The 15,711-nt window shown below is 44.3% G+C and overlaps 1 protein-coding gene across 1 annotated transcript; it reads left to right on the top strand.

Moving 5' to 3' along the window:
• Nucleotides 1-1,484: 1,484 nt before the first annotated feature.
• Nucleotides 1,485-2,313, top strand: LOC117239892. The gene is made up of 2 exons (XM_033505724.1): nucleotides 1,485-1,764; nucleotides 1,892-2,313. The coding sequence occupies exons 1-2, from the start codon at nucleotides 1,485-1,487 to the stop codon at nucleotides 2,311-2,313; spliced, it is 702 nt and encodes a 233-aa protein (XP_033361615.1).
• The last annotated feature ends 13,398 nt before the right edge of the window (nucleotides 2,314-15,711 follow it).

The raw sequence follows: 15,711 nt of genomic DNA, 5'->3' as shown, positions 1-15,711 counted from the left end.
CGGGGATCTACTCCGGGCGGCTGCCATAACAACAGCTTGGAGCTGGGAAGCCCCGACGGCGACGACCGAGACAGACGTGGAAGAGGAGGCCGAGAACCTACGCCGAGCCTTGACAGCAATCTGCGACGCATCCATGCCACGTGCCATACCAGGCACGGTGCGAAGCAGGGCAGTCTACTGCTGGAACCCTCACATCGCGGAGCTGAGTACGAGCTGGTGTCCGGGCCCGAAGACAGTACCTAAGGGCCCGCCGTTGGCGACGACGCGACGAAGAAGGAGTCTCCTCGCGCTACCGGGCGTACCGCGTACTACGGCGCTCGCTGCAAAAGGAAATTAAAAACGCGAAGGACCGTGCCTGGTTCGAACTGATCGGAACAGTCGAGGCCGACCCATGGGGAAGGCCGTATAGGACGGTGACGCGGAAACTGCGCGCGAAGGGCCCCCTGGCAACGACGGAAATGGAACCTGCCCTGCTGCTGCGGATCATCGCGACACTGTTCCCCTCGTAAGAAGACAGGGCGACAGAACGGCCGCGGGAACCGACACGGACGTTGGAATGGAGGGATGACTGGGAAGTCACAGAGGAAGAGATATGGGAGGCGAGCAGAAGAATGGTCTCCCGCAACGTGATGCCGGGCCCAGACGGATTCTCGGGTCGGATCTGGGGGGAAGTGATGGGAGTCATGGAACCCAGACATCGGCGCTTCTATACAAGATGCCTGAAAGAGGGAGCCTACCCCCGGGCATGGCAGACGGCGAGGCTGGCCTTGCTCGGTAAAGAGGGTCGACCGACGACCTCGCCGTCAGCATACCGGCCGATATGCCTGCTAGACGAGGTCGGCAAACTGCTCGAGAGGGTAGTTGCCACTTGCTTGGAGCGACACATAGCGGGCCAGGTGCCAGGTTGGCACGAAAGCCAGTACGGCTTCCGGAAGGGACGCTCGACGATCGACGCGGTAAGACGCGTGCGGACACTGGCAGAGGACAGAGTTTCCCGGAACGACGTGGCGCTGGCGTTTTCCCTAGACATCGTCAACGCGTTTAACTCCATGCCGTGGGACAGGATACCGACGGCCTTGGAGCACTTCGAGGTTCTCAGCTACCTCGTCCGGCTGATCCGATCCTACATCGGCGACAGGTGGATTTGCTACAGCAACAAGGAGGGAGAGGAAAGGCGTCCTGTTGAGCGCGGAGTCCCGCAGGGCTCGGTACTGGAACCGATCCTATGGAACATTACGCACGATGAGGTACTGCGATGCCCGCTGCCCCCAGACGCGGCCATGTAGTGCAACGCGGACGACCCCCTGGTCCTGGTCGGGGGTCGTGGCTGGCACGGGACACTGCGCATCGGCGAAATCGCAAGGGCCTCCGCAATCCGTGCCGTGCGCGGATTGGGCCTGAGGGTCTCCCCTGCGAAGTCGCAGGCCATCTGGTTCTATGACAAGAAGCGGCAAGGGACCCCACCGCCCGGCCTATGCATAAACATGGCAGACGAAACCGTCCAGGTGGGACCGCAGATGAAATATCTGGGTCTCGTCATCGACAGCCAGTGGACGTTCGAGCCACACTTCGATTGCCTGATTCCGAAAGTGTCGGTGGCTGCTAATGCCTTGTGCGGCCTGCTACCGTACATCGGCGGAGGAGGAGACGCGGTGCGCCGATTTTCAGAGGGCGTCATTCTGTCCCGAGCGATGTACCCCGGTATGGGCAGACGACCTGTTGGCGAGCCGCCGCAGCATCCTGCTCCTGAGGAGGCTACACGAGGTAACCGCCATCAGAATCATTAGGGGATACTGGACGGTGTCTCACGCGTCGGCGACCGCCATAACCGCCCCCCCCCCGTGGAAGCTCCGTGCGCTAGCGCTCAAAAAGTGATACACCCACCGGAGAGTATGGCATCCGGGAGAAGATCCGACCGAGCAGACTGCTCCGAACGACATAGGAACCGCTGAGGATGACACGTGGGACCGGTTGCGATCCCAGCTGATCAAAGAGGAAGGTGTATATCTGGGCGCGGAGGCGGTCTTCTCAAACTGGGAGGCATGGAGGAGCCGCCACGGCCTCCCGCTCACATTCAGAATGACCCAGATACTCACCGGACACGGCATGTTCTGCGAGTTTCTGAAGAGAATCGGACGGGAGACGACAGACATCTGCCACCACTGCGGAGAGGACAGGGACATGGCGCAGCACACCCTGGGATTCTGTCCGGCGTGGGAGCTGCCCCGATACTCCCTGCGGCACGCCACAGGAGGAACATTGACCCCCACTCCTGTGATTATAGAGGCGATGCTGAGGGGGCCACAGACATAGACGATTTCCTCGTAGCTTCTGAGAATGACGAACAACATCGCGAAAACTTGCAGGTCCTGTTTCAGCGCCTCAACGACTACGGGGTCGTTATTAATTCCGCGAAGTGCGAATTCGGCGTCCGCGAAATTCAATTCCTCGCTTATACTGTAACCGCCGAAGGGATAAAGCCGCTGGCTGAACGCGTGGGCGCTATCGCTAAAGTACCGCAACCCGCAACCGTTAAAGATCTTCGAAAATACCTCGGTATGATTAATTACAGTCGTTTCATACCGACGGCCGCGCACACTCTCCGACCACTCAACGACTTATGGAAAGGCACAACCAAGCGCAACGCGTCTATTGAGTAGTCCGAGCATGCGAAAAAAAGCTTCCGCGAGTCGAAACGCGTTTTGGTCGACGCGACAATGTTAGCGCACCCGATCCCCTGCGCGCCCGTTAGCCTCGCGGTCGACGCATCCGATTACGCTATTGGTGCGGTATTTCAGCAACGCGTCAACGATTCGCGGCAACCACTAGGCTTTATGACAAAACTGATATCCCCCGCGCAACGAAAATACAGAGCGTATGATTGCGAATTGCTGGCGATGTACTACGCGGTTAAACGCTTCCGACATGCCGTCGAAGATAGGGAGTTCGCGATCTATACAGATCACAAACCTCTAATTTATGCGTTCAAGCAGAACCTCGACAAGTGTTCGCCAACTTTCCAACGGCTCCGTGATACAAAGCGCTACGCCGCCTAAGCGTAACACGACGCACTCAATCCGTCATCGATATCTCCACGCACCTTCCGCCGAATTTCTCGGAAGAGCATACACTCGCCAGCCGCGGCGGCACTTCTAATGAACGCACTCTAGTGGGAATATCGATGGCGAACGAAGGGAAGAATTAGTTCGATCGAAAAAATAAGGACATTCGACCACGAGCCGCGAAGCGCAAAAGACGAAAGTAAACGAGTCCGCTATTATCGAGGAGTCGCCAGAACGTCGCTATTGTTGATCGTCGTTAAGTATCAACTGTTGTTAACTGTTAATTGTTATTCGTTGTTACCAAGTTTAATAAACGTTATTGGTTAAACATAACCGAGTGCATTTCAGTACCTATTACACCATTCCACCTCATATTTTTCGTGCACAATACAATTTTTGGGTTTAAGCCGCTGGGGAGCGAAGCTTTTTTATGAATTTTTTTTATTTTTTTCTGTCCTGAAAACTTGGTCGCAAAACAGGACGCTTCGGTAGTCTGCTTTTTGGGTGCTGTGTAACTTTGGGGAGGGGTGGGATGGGAGGGAGGGGGCGGGGGAGGGGGAATAATGAATAATATGTATCTGTCGGAGATGAAAGAACACCGGAACCTTTGGATAGCCCCGCAACATTGTAATCTAAAGTCTACTATAGTCATAACTAAACAATTACATTCCAACAAGCCACACGCAGACCCTATTCTTCGAGTAAGATGATTGCCAGATGTCGATGCGTCTCCGCAGTACATGTTCGGCTAGCCCGAGGGTCCGTTATAAATCTTAAGGTTTAGTTAACTAAAGTCCTTCAAACAGACAAACAGTCTTTGTCCCAACTACGAGAAGATAGGGGAGACATATTTTTCAACGAGTGGCGTCTCCCACTAGCAACTTTCCCTCGAGGGCGGCTAGCATCTTTTTCTAACCACCGATATGGAGATTGACCAATTAGCAGCAACGCCAATTTCTCCTACTTTCTGAACGAAGGCTTTTCTCGACGAATCCGATGATCTCGTATCCTTAGACACACCCCATTATAGTTTTCCTCTGTGGCATCATCGGGACGGAAAAGGCATTCTTTCTCGCGATCTCATTGATGAAAGGAGTAATTCTTTACGACCAGTGAATATTACGCATCCGACTTAGATTTTGTGAGTACGTTCATCTATCATCCCGTCGACCGCGGATTCGTTATTGAACCTAGGATCACTGTCATTAGTATCTCGAGCACCTAACTACCGCGGTTACTTGTCCGGTTCTATAATAATCGTATTTGCACTAGTCAATGTCTTCTCCATTGCATAACGACAACGTGTAACCCAAACGAAGATTCGTTTCACGCCCCTAACCCTAATTCTAATGTAAACCCGACATCAGAAGTGGGATCAGTGCCGGTTATAACAGTGCAAGAGTTTACGACCATCGTGCGCGAATTAATTCCGTCGCTAGTGCAAAATATCGAGTGTGGAACCTAACAATTTTTCGCCTTCGCTGCATGGTGCGCAGCTACCAATCTGATTATGGAGGAAAATCCTTTACAAAGCAGTGCCCCGAATATAATTTCTATACCGAGTGTCGAATCGACTTCTACGTAGTGGAGGCGCTAACTGGTAGACCAAGCCATCCGGGTGAGTCGTTTCCATTTTACCCCGATTTCGGAGCCGAGTGTTCGCTAATTAAAGAATCCGTAGTCTTGAGAATTTCTGACAAAAGAACGATTGATATAGTAGTAATGCGAGGAATAAGAGATATTGGTACTAAACTTCGCTACTGGTCGCTCAAATCTTGTCCGTTGCAGGTGTTAGTGGTTAGAGATAAATTTTTCATGTCCTCGCTGATAGTTATTTAACAATACGATATCGCGATTACTCGTTAAATTTTAAGCCAAGATTTTGACGTAATATTACACAAAATAGCCTCGCTATGTGTAAAACAAAAATAATCAATGCCTGTAATAAAACCGCTGAAAACGAGATCGATGTTAATGAAGTTGACAATGAGGTACGTGGTAGCGATAAAAGTCGATTAATCTTTCTTTTCGAAAATTCAGAGATTCATCCGTTACGGGTTTCCTACGTACTCGTACAAAAAATACAGGCCAGTTAGAAGTACAATTAATTGATCCCAACATCGCCGTACAAGGAGTCCTAATAGACTTCGCGAGCGCAGAATAGTACGTGATAGAACAAGCGACTTAATTACAGCCAAAAATCATAAAGCCTAGTAATTCACCGTTCGCGAGCCCTGTGTTACTCGTGAAGACGAACAATGGTTCAGATAGATGATAGGTAGATTTTCGAGAACTAAATAAATATACGGTCGCGGATCGGTATTCTTTACCCCTCATTGCGGATCAAGTCGCGAGATTGCAAAAGCGAGATATTTTATTATTCTGGACATGGCCGGTGGGTTTCTCCAAATCCCTATTCATCCTAATTCTAGGAAGTATACAGCATTGATTACCCTCGATGAACAATTTGGATAATAAGTTGTTGTTTTCTTCGAATTCTTTTGTGCCTTTGTTCGATCCATTCGATGTCCTTTATTTGCATAACATAAGTGCGTGCGCGTTTAGTGTTTCTTCCGGAAGTCATTTTCGGGACGGCGATACTATGCTGACCCTGTCGAAAATGGGGATTCTTATACTTTCGGACAACCCTAATAATTGTGCAGCTCATACTTTTCTAAATATTCTTATATTTATGTTCTTCCTCGCTACAATTTTGTGAACCATCAAAACGTTTACTATGAAAATCCTCAGGAGTAGTCGCGTGCCAAGTCTTCTGTAGCATTTGATCCTTTTTAATTGTGGTGACATAAGAAATCATTTGGTCGGAGTGATCTGTACTACACTTTCCTTCATTGTATTCAGCAGCGGCTGCTGATTTCGATGTTGCGAACAAACGAAACGAGAGATCGTTCTTGAGATTCCTTTGAAAACACGTATAACAGCCAACGTGCCATTCGTACGTCGTCGTCTATTTGGATGATGTCCTAATTATTGCCGTCTCGACAGATCAAGCTCTAAAAGTATTGCACACCGTACTAGATACCCTCGTAAAAGCCGGATTCTCCTTTAACTTTTCAAAATGTTCTTTTCTAAAGGCATCGGTACTCTATTTGGAATATGTAATTTACGACGGAGAAGTTCGTCCCACTCCGGGTAAAATGCACGCCTTGAGTTCTTTACCTGCGTCAACGACCGTCACACAGCTCAGGCAGTTCATAGGTTTAGCCCTTTATTTCCGAAAATTCGTTCCTAAATTTTCACGGGTAATGAAACCCTTGTATGCGCTTACTTCCGATAATAAAAACATGACTTGGACAGATAGGCATGGAAAAATAAGGCAAAAGGTAATTTCCGCCCTGACCGACGCGCCGGTGTTAATGGTATTTGACCCGAACTACCCGATAGAACTTCGTATCGACGCCAGTTCGGATGGATATGAGGTTATTTTAATGCACAAGATTGAAGGTAAAAATAGAGTAATAGAATATTACAGTATAAGAAGTAGCCCTGCGGAATCTAGGTGTCATTCTTACGAACTAGAAACGTTAGCAGTTGTGAACGCCGTCAAGCATTTCCGTCATTATCTCCACGGACGAGAATTTCTTGTCGTCTCCGATTGTAATCCTTTGAAGGCATCTAGTAGTAAGATAAATTTAAATGACAGAATTTACAGGGGGTGGGCTTACTTACAAACTTTTACTTTTGACATTCTGTACCGGGAGGGTAAACGAATGGCCCACGTAAATTTTGTCTCGCGAAATCCTTGGGTTAGACTTGGATCACCTTACGATCAACGAAGTCATAGAGAAGGAAATCAATCTGACCGAAATCTCCGAAGACTAGCTATTAGTGGAATAACGTCGCGACTCCCAAATTTCTGGGATCGTCAATAAATTACAGAACGAAGAGCTCGCGGAAGACGTCGTGAATGCGTGTGAGTTACGGTCCGATACCCCTCATCGTAAAATACAGAGAAAAGGCAGAACTCTCTGCTTGTCCATTGTCCCCAGAGGTTTTAGATGATCTGTTATTAACCATGTGCAACAGTCAATTATGCACTTAGGTTGGGATAAAACGCTTGAGAAACTGTGCGAGTGTTACTGGTTCGAAGGAATGGCGGAGTATGTTCGCCAATTCGTCACGCTTGTCAAGTTTCGAAGGCCAGTTCAGGTAAAATACAAGCTGAATTACATCCTATACCTAAGACCAGCATACTTTGGCATACAGTTCACGTGGACATAACGGGCAAACTAAGCGGTAAAAGTGGTTCGAAAGAGTATGTCATTGTTTTGGTCGACGTCTTCACTAAATTCGCATATCTGCGTCATACTCGTAAAGTAGATTTCCTTAGTACCTTAGTTAAAGCACTTAAGTACTATATTTTTATTCGGCAGTCCCTGCCGGATAATAGCGGATCAGGGAAGATGTTTTACGGGCAAAGAATTTCCAGACTTTTGTCAAGATAAATACATTAAACTCCATTTAATTGCGACCGGAGCTAGTAGGGCCAACGGACAGGTAGAGCGTATTATGAGTACGCTAAAAAAAAAAAAACATGTTCACAACAATAGAAACCAACTGGCGGTCCTGGCAAGACGCGATCGGGGAAATACAACTGGCCTTAAATTGTACCACCAACCGCGTGACTAAGTCAAGCCCGTTGGAACTACTAATCGGTAAAACAGCGAGACCCTACGGCTTATCCCTACCCGACAATATCCAAGAAAGAGAAGTAAATATCTCTCATATAAGACAGCAGGCGATAAAGAATATAGAAGCAAGCGCCAAATACGATAAGGATAGGTTCGATGAAAACAAAGCTAAAATAGTTAGGTTCAACCTTGGCGATTTCGTATTACGCAAAAACGAGGAAAGAAACCAGACGAAGTTAGATCCGAAATTCAGGGGTCCATTCGTAATAGCAGAGACTTTGGAAGGAGATAGATATACCCTAAAAACCTTAGACGGCAAACGATCATATAAGGACAGACACGACAGACTGAGCAAAATGCCAGAAGGTTGCGTCCCTGCTGAGTTAGACGTCTGCGGCGATGACAACGGCGGTGATAATAACGATGCAAGTACACTGACCTCAGAGGATCATTAACACTGCGTTGTGGTCATAGTAATACACCGAGTGGTTTTATGTGCTTTTTGTTGTAACCCGTTGAGTGGGTTGATGTGCTTTCTGTTGTAACCCGTTGAGTGGGTTGATCTGCTTTTTGTTGTAACCCGTTGAGTGGGTTGATGTGCTTTTTGTTGTAACCCGTTGAGTGGGTTGATGTGCTTTCTGTTGTAACCCGTTGAGTGGGTTTATGTGCTTTCTGGGTGTAATGCACTCAACGTGGCAATATGATCCAACAAACTGAGGTTCACCAGTGTACGAAATCGAAAATGATCTGTTGTGTCATTACGGTCTGACTGGCGACTCACAGAACGCACCTAACACTTTGAATACAAATTATAACATTACAAATTCCTATTCTCTTTTATTTTTCTGTTGTCAAACCTCCGAACGAAACTTTGTTGTTGCACTGGTCCCTTGACTTACTTGGACATTTAGTTAAATCGTAAATAATGTCAGTTGTATCGAATCTAATGTAAGAAAACACGATATTTTAGTTACACACGAGGACGTGTGATAGTCAGGATAGCCCTGTCGGAGATGAAAGAACACCGGAGCCTTTGGAATTTTGGATAATCTCGCAACATTGTAACCTAGAGTCTACTATAGCTGTAATTGAACAATTGTAGTTATTCAACCCGATTGTAATTGTTCGAGAGTCGTGATAATGAGCTTGGGCTCGAGGCGACAGTCAGTCGCCGAACGTAGCCGCGGTCACGGGATGAACGCTTTGCCTAACAAAGGTATGGGGTAATTCTATAGCTCTCCTTAAAAGAAATATTCGTGGCGACACGCGACAGTAAACATTCCAACGGTTTCTGTCCCGTGGTTGGCCACACGCAGACACTATACTTCGAGTAAGATGATTGCCAGATGTCGATGCGTCTCCGCAGTACATGTTCGGCTAGCCCGAGGGCCCGTTATAAATCTTAAGGTTTAGTTAACTAAAGTCCTTCAAACAGACAAACAGTCTCAGTCCCAACTACGGGAAGATAGGGGAGACATATTTTTCAACGAGTGGCGTCTCCCACTTGCAACTTTCCCTCGAGGGCGGCTAGCATCTTTTTCTAACCACCGATATGGAGATCGACCAATTAGCAGCAACGCCAATTTCCCTTACTTTCTGAACGAAGGCTTTTCTCGACGAATCCGATGATCTCGTATCCTTAGACACACCCCGTTATAGTTTTCCTCTGTGGCATCATCGGGACGGGAAAGGCATTCTTTCTCGCGATCTCATTGATGAAAGGAATAATTCTTTACGATCAGTGAATATTACGCGTCCGACTTAGATTTTGTGAGTACTTTCATCTATCATCCCGTCGACCGCGGATTCGTTATTGAACCTAGGATCATTGTCATTAGTATCTCGAGCACCTAACTACCGCGGTTACTTGTCCGGTTCTATAATAATCGTATTTGCACTAGTCAATGTCTTCTCCATTGTATAACGACAACGTGTAACCCAAACGAAGATTCGTTTCACGCCCCTAACCCTAATTCTAATGTAAAGACGACATATATATATATATATTAATATTACATTTGCAGTGTAAAATGGAGTTCAACGAGCGCTCAAACGTCGAAATATCTCCAACGGGAAGGAAATGACGGCTATATTTCTTCGAAATCGACGAAATCTTCGCGATTTGCGAGCTATATTGCTTGTTTCGACGCTTAAACGGTAGTGCATTGCATTTGCAGTGTAAAATGGTGTTCAACGAACGCTTAAACGTCTAAATGTCACCAACGGGAAGGAAATGACAGTTAGTTTCCGTCAAAATCGACGAAATCTTCGCGATTTGCGAGCTGTTGGGCTTGGTTCGACGCGTAAACGGTAGAGCATTACTGTTGCAGTGTAAAATGGAGTTCAACGAGCTCGTAAACGTCAAAATATCTCCAACGGGAAGGGAATGACGGCTACTTTTCGTCAAAATCTACGAAATCATCGAGATTTGCGAGGTATTTTGCTTTTCTCGACGCTGAAACGGTCGTGCATAACATTTACAGTGTAAAATGGAGTTTAGCAAGCGCTTAAACGTCGAAATGTCTCCAACGGAAGGAAATGACGGCTAGTTTTCCTCAAAATCGACGAAATTTTCGCGATTTGCGAGCTATTTTGCTTCTTTCGACGCTGAAACGGTAGAACATTACATTTGCAGTGTAAAATGGAATGAAACGAGCGCTCAAACGTCGAAATATCTCCTACGGGAAGGAAATGGCAGTTAGTTTTCATCAAAATCGACGAAATCTTCGCGATTTGCGAGTTATTTTGCTTGTCTCGACGCTTAAGCCGTAGTGCATTGCATTTGCAGTGTAAAATGGAGTTCAACGAGCGCTCAAACTTCGAAATATCTCCAACGGGAAGGAAATGACGGCTAGATTTCCTCGAAATCGACGAAATCTTTGCGATTTGCGAGCTGCTGGGCTTGTTTCGTCGCTTAAACGGTAGAGCATTACACTGGCAGTGTAAAATGCAGTGAAATGAGCGCCTAAACGTCGAAATGTCCCCAACGGGAAGGAAATGACGGCTAGATATCATCGAAATCGACGAAATCTTCGCGATTTGCGAGCTATTTTGCTTGTCTCGACGCTGAAACGGTAGTCCATTACATTTGCCGCGTAAAATGGTGTTCAACGAGCTCTCAAACGTCGAAATATCTCCAACGGGAAGGAAATGGCAGTTAGTTTTCCTCAAAATCGACGAAATCTTCGCGCTTTGCATGCTATATTGCTTGTTTCGACGCTCAAACGGCAGTGCATTGCATTTGCAGTGGAAAATGGAGTTCAACGAGCGCTTAAACGTCGAAATATCTCCAACGGGAAGGAAATGACGGCTATATTTCTTCGAAATCGACGAAATCTTCGCGATTTGCGAGCTATATTGCTTGTTTCGACGCTTAAACGGTAGTGCATTGCATTCGCAGTGGAAAATGGAGTTCAACGAGCGCTTAAACGTCGAAATGTCTCCAACGGAAGGAAATGACGGCTAGTTTTCGTCAAAATCGACGAATCGTCACGATTTGCGAGCTGTTGGGCTTGGTTCGACGCGTAAACGGTGGAGCATTACTGTTGCAGTGTAAAATGGAGTTCAACGAGCTCGTAAACGTCAAAATATCTCCAACGGGAAGGGAATGACGGCTACTTTTCGTCAAAATCTACGAAATCATCGAGATTTGCGAGGTATTTTGCTTTTTTCGACGCTGAAACGGTCGTGCATAACATTTACAGTGTAAAATGGAGTTTAGCAAGCGCTTAAACGTCGAAGTGTCTCCAACGGGAAGGAAATGACGGTTAGGTTTCGTCAAAATGTACGAAATCATCGCGATTTGCGAGCTATTTTGCTTGTTTCGACGCTGAAACGGTAGAACATTGCATTTGCAGTGTAAAATGGAGTTCAACGAGCGCTCAAACTTCGAAATATCTCCAACGGGAAGGAAATGACGGCTACTTTTCGACAAAATCGACGAAATCTTCGCGCTTTCGAAGCTATTTTGCATGTTTCGACGTTGAAACGGTAGTGCGTTACATTTGCAGTGTTAAATGGTGTTCAACGAGCGCTTGTACGTCGAAATGTCTCCAACGGGAAGGAAATGACGGCTAGATTTCATCATAATCGACGAAATCTTCGCGATTTGTGAGCTATTTTGCTTGTTTCGACGCTTGAACGGTAGTGCATTGCATTTGCAGTGTAAATTGGAGTTTAACGAGGGCTTAAACGTCGAAATATCTCCGACGGGAAGGAAATGACAGTTAGTTTTTGTTAAAATCGACGAAATCTTCGCGATTTGGGAGCTATTTTGCTTGTTTCGACGCTGAAACGGTAGTCCATTACATTTGCCGTGTAAAATGGAGTTCAACGAGCTCTCAAACGTCGAAATATCTCCAACGGGAAGGAAATGGCAGTTAGTTTTCCTCAAAATCGACGAAATCTTCGCGCTTTGCATGCTATATTGCTTGTTTCGACGCTCAAACGGTAGTGCATTGCATTTGCAGTGGAAAATGGAGTTCAACGAGCGCTTAAACGTCGAAATGTCTCGAACGGAAGGAAATGACGGCTAGTTTCCGTCAAAATCGACGAATCATCACGATTTGCGAGCTGTTGGGCTTGGTTCGACGCGTAAACGGTACAGCATTACTGTTGCAGTGTAAAATGGAGTTCAGCGAGCTCGTAAACGTCAAAATATCCCCAACGGGAAGGGAATGACGGCTACTTTTCGTCAAAATCTACGAAATCATCGCGATTTGCGAGATATTTTGATTGTTTCGACGCTTAAATGGTTGTGCATTGCATTAGCATTGTGAAATGGAGTTCAACGAGTGCTTAAACGTCGAAATATCTCCAACGGGAAGGAAATGACAGTTAGTTTCCGTCAAAATCTTTGCGATTTGGGAGCTATTTTGCTTGTTTCGACGCTTAAACGGTAGTGCATTGCATTTGCAGTGTAAAATGGAGTTAATCGAGCGCTTAAGCGTCGAAACATCTCCAACGGAAAGGAACTGACGGCTAGATTTCGTCGAAAACGGTGAAATCTTCGCGAATTGCAAGCTATTTTGCTTGTCTCGACGCCTACACGGCAGTGCATTACATTTGCAGTGTAAAATGGAGTTCAACGAGCGCTTAAACGTCGAAGTATCTGCAACGGGAAGGAAATGACGGAATGTTTACGCAAAAAAATATGAAATTAACATGATATATACATTACTACATAAGTTATATATAAAATATGTATATTATACTCTTGCCTACTGACTGATATGAATTTCTTTCGGTCTCGAATGCGTTAAAAGACAGCGCAAAGAAGTCGAAATTACTTATTGTAATTAGTAAAACGACCTGAGAGGCAGACAGATAAAAGAAGAAGGAATATTATATTAGCGGCATTTTTGTAGCCATTATATATGGTTTCGATCGCATAATTAATCAGTATCAACTTACCAGTCTTTAAGGGAAGGACAAAAAGAAGAGCAGACGGCACACAGACCGCAATCATGATCATTTTCAAGTAGAATCTCAAACTGCCGTACATCTTCGAAAACTTCGTTAGTCGTAAGGGATCAAAGGATGATGTCCGCGCTAGGGAAAATAGATGAGAAACGGCTATTTCAACAACCACCGTGTAGGTACTGCACTAGCCAGAAGTATCTGCGACAGAAATCAGAATACACTCGTTTTCGCATGGTTGGATCAATTTCGCGTGGGACTAACCTGATTGAACCTAACGCGGGATAATTGCTCAACTCACGACTGTAACCAGCCCGCTTGATTCTCTGTAAATGCTTGAAATTGACGCTTGGATTCTTTCCAGATTAACTAGCTTTGCCCCTCCCTCCCTTTATCTATTTTCTTAGATCGACTTAAACTGCCACAACATATTATCTTTCTTCTTTTCTTTCCTTTTCTTTCCTTTTGATCTTTTAAAGCCCTAAATCGCTGGCTATTTTGTATACTATATATTTTTTACACTCAATTACTCTGTAAGTCATAAGTACATATGTTTTACAACGTTATTTGTCATATTTCAGTTAAACCCCAGAAAATCCAGAAATATATTTTCAGCATGTTTTAACGAGCCCCTGGCAAAGATCTCAAAAACGAGTTGCGGCACAATTTAAAGCGACAAATAGCATCGCGTGTCTCGTTGTGGTAACACACGGTTCGCCAGCTTTTTAAAAGCGCTCTCCGTCTGCTTTTTCCTCTCTACCCTGTCTCTTCGTTTTTCCTTAACAAGCAAAACCATTTTCGCGAGGACGAGAGTACGGAAATGACGTACTGGCAATTTTGTTTTGTGATAATACAAGCAGCTCGGTTTCAGTGAATTAAACTTGACCCCAAGCTTCTACTTATCTACCTTCCTTTCCTTTATTTTCCCTTCTATATCTGTTTTGCGGTTTTCCACATTTCCATCACAATAAACCATGTTTTTTCTCGATTTTACATGTTAGCCAATGATTCACGGCAAAAGCGTCGACTGTAAAAATATTTGTAGTTGCAATAGCAACAAGTATGTTTTCTCAAATAGAAAATATTGGGAGCGTACACGCTGGCAAGACAATTCATGAATAGCTCGTCCTCTGCTTGTTATGTGTTTCGATACTGTTAGCAAACAAATTCATGAAACATACTGGTATAGCGTAAAATGAACATAAAAGTTTTGCGTACACTTGAGAGCTGAACTTTGGTTGTTATACGTATATTATACATATACGCACACAGTTATGTATATGTATATATATATAGAAAATTCCTTAGAACCTTGAGCTTAATAACATATTAAAATCATTAACATTAAGGAGGTGAACTTTACTTACCAATTACCAAAGTTTCTTCCGCCAAATAATACATAAAAATTGAAAAAGATAATGTAACTAGTTTTAACTTTTTTTTGTGTTATAATTTGAATCACTCGATTTATCCGACTGAGGATGGTCGATCGCAATCTCAATTTATACGTGTTCTCATCGCATGAAATAGATCACATGAGGGATTTTCAAAAGTCGATGGAATATTAATCGCGATTAATTATTTGTAGGTGTATTCTGTGCGGCTAAAGCAGTCACCTAATGAATTATTGAGTACCAGGAATGTTAGCGGTAAACAGGATTGCGGCTATGAATGATTCTCTAATGTCTATATTAGAGATGAATTTGATAATTTATCCTCATAATATGCAATCCGCTTTTAAGTGGAAATCATAATTAACAATTTCTGTTTGATTAAATATGAAGAGCAGATAAATCGATACGCTTAAATCAATATTAGAATTTCTTAACATTTTTATCAAATATTTTAGCACTGTAAAAGCGTCGTAGTAGAGAAATATTAGGTTGTTCCAAAAGTTTCTTTCGTTTTATAAGAAAGTAATAGATGTACAACATTTTTCGTTTTATATTATTTTATTGAATTACGTGTGATCCACCTTTTTCCAATTTAATGTAAAATAATATAGAATAACATAAAACAAAATATGTTGTGCATCTGTCATTTCTTTATAAAACGAAAGAAACTTGGAACAACCTAATAGGAATTTACTTTTATTATCCATTATAAAAATGGATTGTTAATCCTCTAGGAGATACGAACAATATAATTGCAATTAATAAGGAATAAGCTAGCATAACTTAAACCAGCTTTTGCAAAAAGCTATTAGCTAAAGATGTTTATTAAACAATGACAACATGAATTTTCTTAAGTACCCCATTTGGTACTTAATCTACTTCGTAAGTACTGTGTGTCCTAGCCTTCAAAGGATGCAATTTTAACCAGAATGTTTCACATTACTTACCCGTATTATTTCCTTGTAATATAATTTATATTTACATTATCTACGTTACGTTACATTCTACGCGTTAATGTAATGTGATTTTTATTTCTAATCGAAGTTATTCAAACGTTGTAGTATCTCAATAAAAAATTAACAGCCTGCAAAAACTTCACAGAAGCATTAGTTTCTTCGAAACTATTGAATTCAAATGGCTAATATTCCTTAACAATATGCACTCGACGACGTTTATCGAGAGAAG

This window comes from Bombus vosnesenskii, unplaced genomic scaffold (assembly GCF_011952255.1).
Source record: "Bombus vosnesenskii isolate JDL3184/JDL3185 unplaced genomic scaffold, Bvos_JDL3184-5_v1.1 scf7180000014449, whole genome shotgun sequence".
Lineage (NCBI taxonomy): Eukaryota > Metazoa > Arthropoda > Insecta > Hymenoptera > Apidae > Bombus > Bombus vosnesenskii.
The sequence above is the reverse complement of the archived record's forward strand: the minus strand, read 5'-3'. Positions and strand labels throughout refer to the sequence as shown.

Coding starts and splice junctions, on each gene's coding strand:
- LOC117239892 (XM_033505724.1), top strand. CDS start 1,485: ATGGCAGACGAAACCGTCCAGGTGGGACCGCAGATGAAATATCTGGGT. Junction 1,765..1,891: donor TCCTGAGGAGGCTACACGAG/GTAACCGCCATC, acceptor CCCACCGGAGAG/TATGGCATCCGGGAGAAGAT.